The sequence below is a fragment of the Centrocercus urophasianus genome, unplaced genomic scaffold (assembly GCF_019232065.1).
Source record: "Centrocercus urophasianus isolate 14NV4802_14NV808 unplaced genomic scaffold, USGS_Curo_1.0 seq_13, whole genome shotgun sequence".
NCBI classification, from domain to species: domain Eukaryota; kingdom Metazoa; phylum Chordata; class Aves; order Galliformes; family Phasianidae; genus Centrocercus; species Centrocercus urophasianus.
Window position 1 is genome coordinate 42,908,347 of NW_024884475.1, and position 14,866 is coordinate 42,923,212.

The 14,866-nt window shown below is 37.8% G+C and overlaps 1 protein-coding gene across 6 annotated transcripts in view; it reads right to left on the reverse strand.

Moving 5' to 3' along the window:
• WDFY3 (WD repeat and FYVE domain containing 3) overlaps nucleotides 1-14,866 on the reverse strand; it is a 111,341-nt gene that overhangs the window by 23,121 nt on the left and 73,354 nt on the right. For 4 of the 6 annotated variants that reach the window (XM_042811730.1, XM_042811726.1, XM_042811725.1 and 1 more), the window contains 10 exons: nucleotides 14,037-14,270; nucleotides 11,633-11,732; nucleotides 9,064-9,224; nucleotides 8,203-8,432; nucleotides 7,339-7,448; nucleotides 6,344-6,526; nucleotides 5,406-5,563; nucleotides 4,134-4,211; nucleotides 2,946-3,173; nucleotides 2,148-2,201 (listed from right to left, as the gene is read on the reverse strand). In XM_042811730.1, coding sequence (XP_042667664.1) covers nucleotides 2,148-2,201; nucleotides 2,946-3,173; nucleotides 4,134-4,211; nucleotides 5,406-5,563; nucleotides 6,344-6,526; nucleotides 7,339-7,448; nucleotides 8,203-8,432; nucleotides 9,064-9,224; nucleotides 11,633-11,732; nucleotides 14,037-14,270 — 1,536 coding nt within the window. The remainder of the gene's footprint in view (nucleotides 1-2,147; nucleotides 2,202-2,945; nucleotides 3,174-4,133; nucleotides 4,212-5,405; nucleotides 5,564-6,343; nucleotides 6,527-7,338; nucleotides 7,449-8,202; nucleotides 8,433-9,063; nucleotides 9,225-11,632; nucleotides 11,733-14,036; nucleotides 14,271-14,866) is intronic. The other 2 variants (XM_042811728.1, XM_042811727.1) reach the window with 1 other exon arrangement.

The following is a 14,866-nucleotide window of genomic DNA, read 5'->3' on the forward strand; positions in this document are numbered from 1 at the left end:
GAACACAATCATTTGGTCAGTCAAGTCTTCTCACACATTTCAGGGACATGGTGTGCAGCATGGAGCATGCCTACAATGTGCTCTGTGCATGTGCAGCGGTACACCAAAACATGAGAACAGGGACTCCACCCTGGACCCAATCTAAGGAGAGCTATTCAGCCACTGAATTAACAATGGGTTTGTGGAAAAATCTGCTGCTAAACCTACAGCACAGGAAGTAAAGAGCATGGCTATCAGGTAACAAACAACAGATGTCACAAAAGACAGGCTGGATGTTTTTGCTGAAGCCTGATAGATCAAATGGATAATTTCTACCCTCTCAGCGCTCCCTGCAGCACGTGCAGCTCATTCATTAGACAGCCAGCTGCAAAACTAGACAGTGGTCTGAACAAACTCAACAAAAGATTAAAATAAGTGAAGCTGGTATTGACTGAAAGAGATGGGAACTTGAATTTAAGGATCAAAAATTAACTACTTCAGTTTTTTCTTTCATTAATACATATTTTGAAGGTCCACATGAAACTAGCATAAAAAGGATCCACTTAGAATTCATCAAGAATCACCAGTAACCACAATGGATTGTGTTGCATTTCATTATGGTAGTGGCATGGTGTTGGTCTTTTGTTTAGCATGTTAATTCTTAGGTTCTTCGTTTAATTACAGAGGTAATAGTAGAAATCAAAGTAGCATCTAAATGAGGACATTGTCAGAAACATCACTGCAGAGGCAAGCAGGGATAAGAGCTATTACAGAGCCAAGAACTTCTCTCAAATTATAACAAACTGTTGAAACTGGATGGGAGAAAACCCATTGATTTTATACTTCAGTTGAAAGTTTTCTTCTACAGGAACTGTTTAACCCAACACCTCTAGAATGCTCAGTCTGTGAACACATTCAGTTCTTCATATATAAAAGTTTTAACTTTGTAGCATAATTTCCCATTATTTCTGAAATTATAATGGTATTATTACAAAACATAAGTACAGTTCAGTGCTTTAAATTATGTGCTATTGCAGAATATCAATTGCCATTTCAACTATGATTTTAACTTGTTCACTTCTGCAGCAGTATCTGGAAATACATAAAACATGATTTTCTTTTTTTGTTGTTGTTTATCTGGACAATTATGCAGTGGAAAACTAAAGGACCCTTAAAAATAAATTAGCTGTATTACAAGTACGTGCTTGGAACAACTAAGTGATTAAGATTGGCAACATGGAGATTCATTACTTCAGGTCAGATTGGCTGCCTCAAAACTCAAAGATGCAAGGTACTGTGATTTAATTTGCAGACTTCTGCTCAACTAAGCTTTTGCTCCTTTAACACTTCAGTGGTAACAACTGATGTGTACACTAGAATGAAAAATCCAAACTAGCCCTATTAACATAAAGAAAGGGAAACAGCAATAATTTTACTTCATATTCCACATAATAACAGATTTCATTTATTTGTGTTAGTTTATTGCTGAATGTATTTTAAAATAAGTGAGTACACATTGCACGCTATACTTAGTGATGGGCAAGGCTGTGAATGTCTCTTAATAGACAAGTATATAACATGGAAAAGCCCGCAGAACAGCCAGTTCTAAACAATTCTGTTCTTTTTAAGCTAGAATTCGTATTTTGAAACAAAGCATAAACATCATTAATAAAAATTAAGACTTGAAGGAAAGAAAATTGACTGCGGTGCCAACAAAAAATAGATCTTTCAGCCCATGATCAAAAAGGGGAAAGAAAAACCTGCTCAGCAGACCCTCTTCAAAATAAACATTCATTTTCCTAGCAGGTGCTTCCCACTAATCCTACTGCCCATTACTAAACATTTTTTATAGACCATTAGTTCAGACCCCAAGCCACAACTCTGTACACAGTGAGAACAGTGACAGCACAGCCCAACACAGCCTGTTAGTGTGCAGCAAAGAAGGGAAGAACTACAGAAAGTTGTATTTAGGTGAAGGCTGAGGAGAGCACAGTGAAGTCCTTTAATGTGAATACTGAAAACAACATCTTTAGGCCTGGAAATACATACTGAAAGAGCAAGTTGAAAGCCAAATGTAGAAGCCTTGTTAAGATTGCCCAACATGCAGGAGAAACAAAAGAAGTTGTATTTATTTGACATTCTTTCAGTCAGTGTATTTGTTTCTTTACCTTTTGAGGAACGGTATCATCAGCTGTCTCAGGAAGTCTACTTGAGAGGTCAGACTGAAAACAGGGCATTAAGTATACGCATCAGAAAAAGAACACTTTTGAGAAGGCATGATGTTCTCCATTGTGTGCAAACTTAACCATGACTAGAGCTAGTCTGAGTCAGATTGGAAGTAGACAAATACACTAATAGTGTAATGTTGGCTATACAATGTTTTTTGTTCACACATCTTAAGTACCTTAACACTTGATTTCTTGATTTGAGAAAAAAATATCCTGCGTGCTCCATTCTTTAAAAGCAAACAGGAACTAATTGCCAAGCTTTCAAAGGTTATGTGCATTTCTGGCTAAGTGGTCCGTGTTCATGGTCACAGATTTTCAGTGAAAGCACACCCGAACCAATGCCCATAGCCTGCTTGGTTTTTGCAATTTTCTTCGGATACGTTTAAGCATTCTTTAGCACTAGGCCAAGAATTGAAACAGAAATCTCCCATCCGTAAGTATGGCATTTTATGGCTTCTTGTTGCTAGTGAAGATGCCTCTGCTGCTCACTAGCATGAGCACACCACATCATATTTTGGAACAGGCAGAGGTCTCAATTTCACTCTATTTTGAGGTGTGAGAGGTCTAGTCCATTCCCTAAACATACTGTGAAAGAACAAACAGATCTTACCAATCATTTAGGACTTACAGGTATGCTGATAAACCAATAGAGTAAAATATGCATCTTAAGAGCCACTTAAAAAAAAAGAGTTTGTAACAGGGTATAAAATTTCTCTCAACAAATCTTGAATTACTTACCAACAAGTTTGTTTCCTGCTCAGCTTCAGGCATGTAGGGATACTGAGTGTAAAACATGTCATTTCGCACCATCTTCTTCCTCATTCGGCAGGGCCCCTCAGTCATCTCCAGCATCCACTTGTCAAGATGGGAACCAATGGGAGGACCCCACAAACCTCGCTCTCGTAGTAACTCATATTCAATTTGAGACCATTCTTCTGTCACATATTTTAATGCGTTCTGCTGACGCTGGATACAAACATGTTTATATAAAGCATTAAAAGCTACGTCTTTAAGCCCGTATCCGATATGAGCAGATGTTTTCCTTATACTACAAAAAAATGTTTTCCTTATACTACTAGTATATTGAAAAATTTCAATTTGTAACTGAAATTTGTAAGAGCGTTAAAGAAATACTCATTAGAGTAATACACTCTAATGAGATCTCCAGTCTCAGCCACCACAGAATCTAGGTTCATACTGTAATCCTCTAAGCAGAAGAGGAAAAAGAGGATAAACAAACTGCTTTTGATTTTAATCTGTAACTGAATGCATTTGTAAATGGCAAATACGAGCAAATGCAACATTAATACATTGATTTTGAAAAGGGATTTTAGGAATTTTGGATGGTTTTCCTACAACACAAGAGAGAAACAGAAGAGAGAAATTAAATGAAGCAAAGCTCATCTGGTGGAATTTTGCTTTAATAACTTATCCCTGCAGAATAAGCTACATTGAACCAAAGGACTTTGGGGACGCTTGGAATAAAATCCAGGATACAATGATTTGTTTCTAGGAGGCACAGAATAGCTACGATCTATTACCACATGAGTAGAAAAAGGTATCATAAATTTTTTTTTTATGCTACTATGAAAGTTATCTTTGCGTACAAAGCTTTTCTATGTCTTCTTTTTCCAAGAATCTTAAGTACTTAGAAAAAAGAAATGGGATAGAAACATGATGGCTTTCTAAAACAGTGTACAAAACCTTTAAGATTTAACTTAGGTAGCACTGCTGCAACAAAATCAAAATTAATTTTCCTCATTTATTTGACTGCATTAAGAAAGCATCCTTAAAATAACTGTATCTATACATTGAAGTGTGTCACCATCAACCTTCTAATACTTCATAAACCACATACTGAGAAAGAGGAGCTGTCCAACCTAACGTGTCAAAAATACCAGTTTCAAGTAATTCTCTGAATCATACCTCCTGATATTCTTTATACTGCATATCAACCAGGTCTCGAACCACTGCTATGTGAGTAAACATCCATTGGGAAATTTCCTAATAGAAAGATAAGGAGATGACAGATTTAGACTTCACAGAAGCAAGTTATGGAAAAGCTATAAATGAATAACCATTACTTGCTCACAAAAACTATCTGCTTAAAAAATGATCTGGACTAATTTTAAACTACTGCATGCAACTATATTTTCAAGGCTGTTTTATGGTTTTGCTTTCTATGAGTGTTTTCGTGGTTTTCTTTGTTTTTACAGCAACAAACTCATGTACAGGGATACCATTTAAGAGAAGAGGGCAAACACTTGCTAAGAATTGAAAGTACGTGACTGATGGTACAGAACATTCCCAAATAGCTAAAAGAGGCAATAGATGAGAAATATTACTACTATTCTCCATTTTCTAGTAATATTTTGTAGATGCTGACCAAATTTGATGGAAACCCTGACAGCATCTGCCATACTGTACTGAAAAACACCTGCTCTCACACTGCTCCCTGTAATGGCATGTCTGGTAACAGATGTTCTCGGCTGAGCATGGGGATTTCTTCATTTTCACTTTAATGTGTGTGCCTGTTTACCAGGAAAAGGACTGAGAACACTGAGCATTCCTTATTAAATCAAAGCCAGTCTATAGCTCCCAGATGAGCAAGTGAACTGGCGAGCTTCTTTTCCATTCACACAGGGCACAACTCCTGATGAAGTCAATAGACGTTACACATTTCCTTACGGCAGGAACACATCTGCCTCCCATGATTTGATGTCTCCTCCCTATTTCATGTGCTTATTACAGTATGAACTCAATCCTCCAAAACTTTCATAACCCTCTTTCCTTTGTTTTCTATGTCCCAAATACTTTATATGAACTCTTTACAATGCTTCATCAGGTTGTGTCCTAGTGAGAGTACAGTTTTTCTCCACTAGTCTTCTTCGCTTTTTAGACAAGCAACAACCTTGACATCCATTACAAAATGCTGCGATAAACTGAATTTAAGACCCAGTTAACCAGAGCAGTTGAGCAGAGAGCTTAACTCTCAACTTGCTGTTCCAGGTAGGCAGATACACCTGCTGGATTAAGCCACACAAAAGCAAGAAAGGACAGTCTCACTATTCAGCAACGGGAAAGCCAAGCACAATTTATCACCTTACACCCTAAGAGACTCTTTATATTGCAGTATTTACCATATACTACAAACATATAATGCTGGATTTGAGACTGCATTTTATGAAGCAAAATTACCTGCGTAGAGAGATTGTGTTTGTTGAGTCCACTCTCCTTCCGGTTTCTCCTAGAACCTGTTAGTTTAGAGAGGCCAAACCCACTGCTGACTCGTGAAAGCTTGGACTGTGTGCTTGGAACCAAGGCCTCCCCTCTACTGATGCACTTCTTCTCGTGGGCTGAAAAACAAGGATTTTATGTGTTGGGGTTTTTTCGTCGTTGTTGTCACTGGTATTTCACTAAATAGAGTAAAAGTCTCCATTGCTCTCAAAAACTTTGTGTGCTTGTCTGAGTAGTGTGCTGTTTTGTTATTTTTAAAGGGAGAAGTTGATTTGTTGTTGCTATTGTTGTTGCTTTAGCATTGCTACTGTTTTTCTAAAAGAAGAGATTCCCAAGTGAAATGTTGGTATTTTTTGCACTTAAAAGGATTAATGGATTAACTTGATTAACAGATCTGTGACTCCTTTCATCACTTATCAAAATCAAGGTCTATGAGCTGTAAGCTATTACCTACTCCTCCCTCCAAATACCAACTAGTTTCAGTTTTGCTGAATTACATTTGTTAAAGACCAAATGGATATACCAAGGAAGGGAGACAGTATCTGTAGAAATCCAATTCTGAGGAAGATCCAACAGATCATCACAAGCAGTGTTCATGGTAAGGCAAACAAGTGAACCAGCCCACCACCACCGCAATCCATAAGGTACTCTTTGGTATATGCTTGCACAGTAAAACAAGAAGCCATTAGGATCTGCAAAAGCATTGAATATAGGTCCCACGTATGGACCTTGTTCAAGTTTTTCCTATACCCAGTGCTGTTTCTGAATCAGAGATACTAAACTTTACTAATAATAAGTATTTGCCAACACAAAAAAGTAGGTCCATATCAACTCATCCAATGCATGTGGTTCACTATGGGGAAAGCTAGCACTCAGAATAGATCTTCAGCTGCACTTACCCAAATGATTTTGCCAACACTTTAAACTTGCTTCCTCAATTAAAGGTCTTGCAACAGTTATATCCACTTGGCCACGGTCATTGACAGGCAGCGTCACTTTAAAAACTTCTTCTAAAACCTGTTTTTTACTGTGAATCAGCTCTGTCCACACTCTGTTTATGGCTTTTAAAAGAAGCTGGCGACCTGCAGCAGTACAAGACCACAAATAGCAAGTTCTCTACAGTGCTTACTGAACTGGTACTTTTACAGTAGATTGAATAAACTAAGCAATTTCACTCAAGGTTTTTTCCTTCCTTCTTGATTTCTGAAATGCCTTTTACTAGACTTATTTGTCATTCATATACTATTAGATAGTATCTAGAGATCGATTTTGACAGTTTTCCTCTGTGAATCTGAAACCTCAGCTCCAATTATTTGTGATTTCTCTCCTACACTCATGCATACATTAACAAAATAAGATAAAAAAAGTTTACAGATTACACATTTGTATGCACAAAGTTTCATATATATACAATTACTTTTTTTTGTCTGTATTAATACACATGCATAAATGTTAACATATAAAAAGATCAAAACCACAATCCTTTTTCTTCACAGGCAGTTCATAAATTCCCCCATGAGAGAATGATCCTAATGAAATTTTACATCTTATATCAGTTACGTCTTAGCCATGCTCTTGTAAAATTCAGCTGATAGAGAAGCACGGTGCATACTTGAAATGAGACATTTACACTGCACTCAATTCAGTGCATATAAAGTGGCATCTCCAATACTAGTGCACATCCAGCAAAAAATGAGGACCACTTGCTGTTTTTACCAAGTAGTTCTCATCCCAATTATGTCTGCCTTGGTGTTCAAAGTGCTTTCAAGGTTTTTCTTTGTTGTTCTTAAACATACACACTCTCCTGTCCAAACAGTAACGGGAGTAAAAGACTACTGATGACAATAAAGAAGCAGCATTAGCAGACATCCGTGGCTTGACCACTTGAGATTACCTTCACTGACATCTTGATTGTAGACTCCGTCTGGTTCTATATCTGAAGGGATCATAATGTGCCAAGTTGTCATCCTGGCTTCTGCTTCCAATCCAAACCCATCAACATTGCTACAAATACACAGTGAATTAACAACCAGAAAAAAATACAAACTAAAACCTTTGATTTCCAATGATTGAAGCGCAAAGATGTGTGCTGCTACGGGAACACACTGAGTCCACCTGAGTTCTGAGGATATACAGTCACAAGGAGAACTGAACGTTTTTGAAAGAGGATATGATATGAACAGTGATATTACTAAAGGAAGCAGTAATTACTAAAGAAACACAGTGTGGCCAAGGCCATCAATGGAGAACATTAGAGTTTATGATGATGATACTTCCCAAATGACTTTGGATAAAACTCAAGTCCCACAACTTTTTAGAAAGAAAAATGGAAATGTTAGTCAGGCATTTGGAGTAAAGATGACAACGGGTGTTATCAGCTTATGTCACATCCACCTAGTTTTATTCCTGAGTAGACTTATTCAAACATCCAAATTAATAAGACAAAAAATACATATTAAATGACTTTTTAGAAAGCAAATCTAGTGACAGATCCCTCTGACAAATACTTAGCACCAGCATTTCTTTCTGCCTTGAAAACACATAATGGTGTCAAAGCATAATAACAAAACAGTTAGATATCTATTATTTTAAAATACCTCTGTAAGAAAAAGACTATTCCTGAGCTCTTCAAATATCATTTCATTTAAACGAATTACTTCATTTTCCTTGCATTTCACTGGCTTTAAGGTTACAAATTGTCATCAACATTTTGCTTACTTGTTCCCAATGCAAATGAATTTCTATCTGAGATGCTTACCTTCCCACGTGCAGATTAATCAAGCAGTGAGCTAGACAGCTGATGAACTCTTGATCATGATTTCCAGGTCCCAAAATTAAGTTTCTGTTCACAGTGAGGACCCTCAAAGAATCAAGGAGAGCCACTTGCTGAGGAACAGTTTTGTGTGCTCTTGAGAACTGATATAAGATAGTTCTGTTCAGGCAGTGATAAATAGCATCCAGCGATAGTCCCTGAGATCTTCTTTTTGACTGATGGTAAAACAAGAAATAAAACAAAAAACATATCATCAGATGGCAGCACTTAATTCAATTCACAGGTAGATAATCTTCCCACGTGTTGATTCATGCTGCTGCTCCAATATCAGTAGCATCAGTTCCAGTGATCTCAAGAGCAAACATGATGTCAATATGTGATAATACATTTAAGATTTCAACACCTACAAATATCAGACTACTGTTATTTTCTCTGATTTCCAAAAGCATTAGTAATCAACAGTTTCCAAGAAAAGAAGAGGAGGAGACTTTCAAAATATTTTCCAAGGTAAATTTAGGAAGCTTTCTGAGAATTTCAAAAGCACAATTTCATCTGAAAGTAGTTTTAACTCAATTGCTCCATAACAAAGTACTGCACACTAACAAGATGCACTAGAAAAGCTCAGAGAAAAATGAAAGAAAAAACACATTTCTGTGCTGACTGGAGACAGTCCAGTAGCATGTAAACAATTAAAGTCTTTGAGTCTTATCTATCCAGACTGCACAATTACCCTGCAACAGGCCTCATCCAAACAGTATTCAGGCTGCTCAGAATTGTCACTCCGTGGATTTTAATTTCAATTGTGAAAATGGCTTTTCAAGTGAGCTAATAAGAGAACACTGTTACCTGTGCAATTAGCTGGATTATGAATTCCACAAGAAGTTTGGATTCTTTGTTGAACATGCCCTGCCAAAGCTTATCTACCACACGCTGTGTAAAATAAAACACGTTGTTCACCAGGACTTGGTAGCTTCCTCCACTTGTTATGGGCAGAGACGCATCTTCACCTAGGCAACAGCACAATAAAGCTTTCTTCATTAAAAAAGAATAAATATGAATGCATACATTGACATTAGCTTGCGTTTGTGCTTTCTGGACTTCTGTAAAGGAAAAGCAGACTCGGATAAGTCAAACAAAAGCTAAGAGTTAGTGGTTTACCTACACTGAACACACAAGTGGTTGTTTGAAATCGACAGTGAGATAGCCAAAATGATAAGGCAGGGCATACACTAAACTCCCACAGCAATCCTAGAAAATCCAGCATCCAGCATTACACTTCCCTGTCCTACCACGGCTATCTAAAATGAAAAGAACTGATATGGAATTACAACCCAGCATGCTTACTGGAACAGACCAGATGGTGCCAAAAAAACCCAAAAACAACAAAAACAACAGGGTCAAATACAAAAATCACTATGGATATTGCTGGTGGTCCATTCTTACATGTGGGAGAGGTATGTTAACCAGTAACACTCCATTCCCTAAGTTTCCTTTCTGTATCATTGTCTGGCAGTAGACTAAAACACCACCTAAGACTCTATTCAAAATAGTCTGTTTTTGCAGATCAGATGACCATCACCAGCCACCAATGCTGCATAAAGTCATGATACGGAATACCAATAAAACCAGGACAACCATACTTCATATGTGGGTACACTCAATCTCCAATTTGAGAATATTCACTTGGATCACCACTTTCACAAAATGATGCCATAAAACTCCAGTGCATTCCAATTCCACAGAACAAATGGTGCAATGACCCTGAGCTACCTAACATATTCCAACAAATAAATTAATCTCACATACCACACTGGCACAAAAAAATACATAACTGAAACTATACCTGAACAACTAACAAGATGTGAATTCTTCTGCCAAGTTGTTTACTTTATTTAAACATCAAGACCACGACACTTACTAAAAAAAAATCTTTCAGAGAAAACTGGTTTCAAAAACAAATGCTTATGTAGGTTCTCTGTCTGGGACAGAAATAGACATTCCTTGTAAAAGATTGCTACAGCCTAAGGTGATTCAATGATCTCAGCAGGACACACGTCCAGAATCTCCGGACACGGTTTCTCATAAATAATCTAATTCAGAGGCAAACGAATATACCCAAAGGTATATTCCAGAGTCCAGAAGAAATGATACTCCCGTGATTCTGAGGCACCACATCACCGCATGGTGCTCCCTTTCATTTGATTTGCATGTGTGCAAATAGGTTTTTAAAAATTATTTGCTTTTTTAGAAATAAAAGTAACTTAAAAAAACATGAGATAATAAGTGATACCAGCTGGCATCACTGCTCCCTCACTGCACTTTGCTAAAGAAAGCTGGGAGTTGGTGGGAATCAGTTGCATGCGTCTGCCCAGCTACAGTGAAAAACACAGTACAAATGCTCCCAAAAAAACATCAGCAAGTGCCAATTTTGCTGGCAATTCGCTTACATTTATTAATTTGTTGCCCCAACTGCACACACAGCAACTGATTGCATCTCACGTGGAAGAAGTTGGCCATAACTCTGAAGAAAGAACATCTAGGAAACCAAAGTTTTGCTCCTGGTCTACATAAAGTGCCTAGAAGGGCAGAAGACTCTTTGGATAACCTGACTCAGAGCATCATGTAAATGATTCTGGAATTATTTGATACACCACACTCAGATAAAGAAAAACTTGCTGTAGCAAAAGAAAGGGAAAGGCTTTACAAGTTTATCTAATAAGAAAAAAGTATGCTGTCCCATGACATCTAGGATTAAGGCAGAGCAGATCAGTTGCTCCTGGCAAGTCCTTGAAATCCAGCTGCACATGTGACCAGTGATATTCCTGCAGACTTGATTTTCTATACATATGCTCTGCTAGGACAGTCCAACCTACAGACACACGTTACAAGCTTTGCAAACTCTTCCTTTGCATTTTTTGGGGGGATGATTCAATCCCCAGAGGGATTTCTGGGGGTGCTGCTATAATAGGAGGAAAAAAAATATATAAAAAATAAAAATAATAATAATAAGCTAACAAAAGTTTCAGAATATCTGCCAAGGCAAGAACAACAAGATAGATGATGCTGGGATAGCAAGGACTTGGTTTATATCGTTTTGACAGGACTACAATTTGGCTGGCTTACATACCCAAAAGATTCATCCTCCATAGCTTCTTTGTATAACTTCAGTTTTACAGCTTTGGCACAATCAAGATCAAGAGGGAATGTAAAAGTTCAGCAATACCATTTACACATCAAAGGAAAGAAAAGGGCAGAAGAAGAATATCGAACTCAGGATTTTTCTATGATTCTAAAAGGGAGATGAAGGCATTCAATTTGTAACAGATGAGAACATTAATAAAAAATAATAATTTTTTAAAAATTGTGAACTTTCCCTTAAGTGACTCAGCTTGAGAATTAAACATAGTTATATTACCTAATAAAACATCGGCTGCAAGTAAGTGGTCCATCACGCTATCCAAAACATAGGTCTGAAACTCCTTCTGCTGCGTTCGTGTCGACCTTTCAGGGGAAGCCTGATTCAAGAAATGCAATGAAAACACAATGAATATCTCTGAAGGAACCAAAAGGGAGAAGGGGTGTTCTAGGTGAATTTTTGCTTTCCCTATCTCACAGGCTTTATCTAAAAACTTAGGAATGGACATCAAATACACAACAACTGTATGCAATTTTATGGAGTGAGCAGTGCTCCAATTTAAATCCATTAAATGCATCTTCTGCCAATACGCCAATGCATCTTCTATTTCTTCCATAATAGGAAATGGAAAAGAGCACACTCCTAAAACATGCACCAATTTGTAACCAAACATATGGTTCAGCTGGGATCTCCTCAGTTCACATAGTGACTCCATTCTGAACACAAAGAGAGATCAAACATCTAATTTCACCATCACTTCTATGTGGGCTTTTGTGTACCACAACATCAGCCTTGATATAGTCACAGAATAGATGGATGCACCAAATCTTTATTTCCTTTGCACTTCATGAAGCTTGTGGAGCAGGTCCAGAGGACGGCCACTAAGATGATCAGAGGGCTGGAACAGCTCTCCTATGAGGAAAGGTTGAGAGAACTGGGCTTGTTTAGCCTGGAGAAGAAAAGGCTCCAGGGAGACCTCATTGTGGCTTTCCAGTTCTTGAAGGGAGCGTATAAACAGGAGGGGGAATGGCTGTTTACAAGGTGGACAGTGATAGAACAAGGGGGAATGGTTTTAAACTGAGACGGGAGGTTTGGGTTAGATATTAGGAGGAAGTTTTTCACACAGAGGGCGGTGACGCACTGGAACAGGTTGCTCAAGGAGGTTGTGGACACCTTGGAGGCACTCAAGGCCAGGCTGGATGTGGCTCTGGGCAGCCTGGTCTAGTGACTGGTGACCCTGCACATAGCAGGGGGGTGGAAACTAGATGATCATTGTGGTCCTTTTTAACCCAGGCCATTCTAGGATTCTATGACTCAAAGGAAAAAAATACCATCACCTCATGGTGCTTCAGAACATATCATCATATCTACTAAATGCTTCACTCAGAATTCCACTGTTTTTTAGCATTGTTTAATTGAGCCTGCTTCATTTTGCACTCCAGAAGCTTAGCAGTGTGTGCATATCCTGCACTCTTTCTTTATGAGGGACTAGGAACAAACACGGACAAGTTGTAACAGATTAAAACAGCAGCAAAGTAATCAGAACGGATTGACATGACCTCAAATACTCTTCCTGATATTTATGTAAAGCTGCACCACTTGACAATTTATTTTTTGCTTTGTAACAGCAAAGAGATGACCAGCTATTTCAGGAAATGTGTTAGGGGATCATGTAAGCACAACCCAAAATTCCAGCAGCTGCTGAAGCAATCAGGGACACAGCAACACAGGATGAGGGTAACAAGTAGTTAGGGACTGAGGGAGAATGTGAATCAATGGGAACTAAATGTTTCAAAATACACCGTGTGAAGATGACATGGATACATCAGAGCAGTTAAACTCCTCATTGCCTACCTAACCATTAACAGAAGGCTGCTTTGCACAGCTGTCACAAACCTGAACAGAGAATTCTGAAAGAAGATAACACAGTTACTCTGAATTTTTATAGCATATGGCACCAGATGTCCTGCCACTGTTTTTCCCTTTTATCTAATATGAATAAAATATAGTACTTAATATTTCTTGAGGGATTTGTAAGGATTTTATATCTTGAGCAATAGCAATACAGTCGTCACAGGCTAACAGATGTATAACAAATTAATCATACTCTGTAAGAATAGAATTAAAGAAAAGCTATGCAACTCATGCTGCACTGCTAAGTATCTACTGCTGCAAGCCAATTCCTGCATCACCAGATAAAAGGAGTTACTGGCTCAGATGACAAAATGAGGTCTAAGGAGAGCACAAAATAGGAACAAAACCTTGACACAGTGTGCTCAGTTACATGTGTGGAAGCTAACAGAGCCATTTGACTGGCCAAATTAAAGCTAAGGAGTCCACAAACAAAACTGATAGTAGGGGAGAAGTGAACATAGCAAGAAAAGATTCCATAAATAGCACGAGGATTTTTTGCTCAGGCATTTAAGTGTGTCTAACATATGTAAATGCTAGGGTAAGGAAATAAAACCAAGAAGACATTGAAAGGGAGAGGCTGTAAGAATTCTCTAATTCTTGCTTTCTTAGGTTTTCCAAGGTGTTAAACAATTTTTGAGACAGTAATATTCTTTTGCTGCATCTCTTATTTAATGGCAATTTTCAAGATTCTACTGAATGCCAGACAAAGGTAAAGAGAAACACTGAGGGAAAAAAAAAAAACATTACAGTAAGTCAAAATTAACTTTACCTCTAGCAGAAGATCCACCAGTGGAGTCTGTTTGCTGGCTGGTGTGAGACACAAATTGTCAATTATCAGCACACGCATGAAGTCAAACACAAACTTCTTGGCAGGATGATTCGTTAGGTATGTCTTGGTGCCAACATTGCAGTATTCTGACTGGCTCCTGTTCATGCCAGAATCAGCTGCAAAGGCTTTGAACTCTTCAGCTGGGGAGCCAACCTCATCATCAAGATCAGTGACCTGTGAAAAGCAGCACGTCAAAGCTCCTGAGCTGAGCAAATTAACAGCAGTCATTCCACTCCTCTATCCTTCACTTGCCATTTCAAGGCTATACACTTCAAATCTAGTTTCCTAACAACTCTTTTTTTTTTTTTTTTCTCCCAAGATTATTGTGTTCAGGATCAGGTCCAGCAGGCAAGGATCCAAATTCTAGAGTCTGATTGCCATGGAAAAAAAGGCATGAATTAGCTGAGCTAGAGGCCACAATTCATATTAAAAAAAAAAATCCATGAACAAGAATTCCTTGGCTAACTTCTAAATACTTTGCAAAAATGTATATTCTCACTGAAAAAAAAAAAAAAAAAGGAAAAAAAAAAAAAAAAAAAAAAAATGCCTAAAGGTTTTGAAAAAGTTAGTAACTAAAGAATTAAAGGCACTTTGCACTGAAAGTACTTAAAAATGAGAGATGCAAAGCTCTTCTATACAAGTGAATGCCAAGTCAGCATTACCAGAACTCCTAGTATCTACTTCAAGTTAAAGGAAAAATAAATAATCTGTATATCGTTATTAGGTTCAGCAACATATACATGTAAATATTTTGCCATATTCTAGTTACT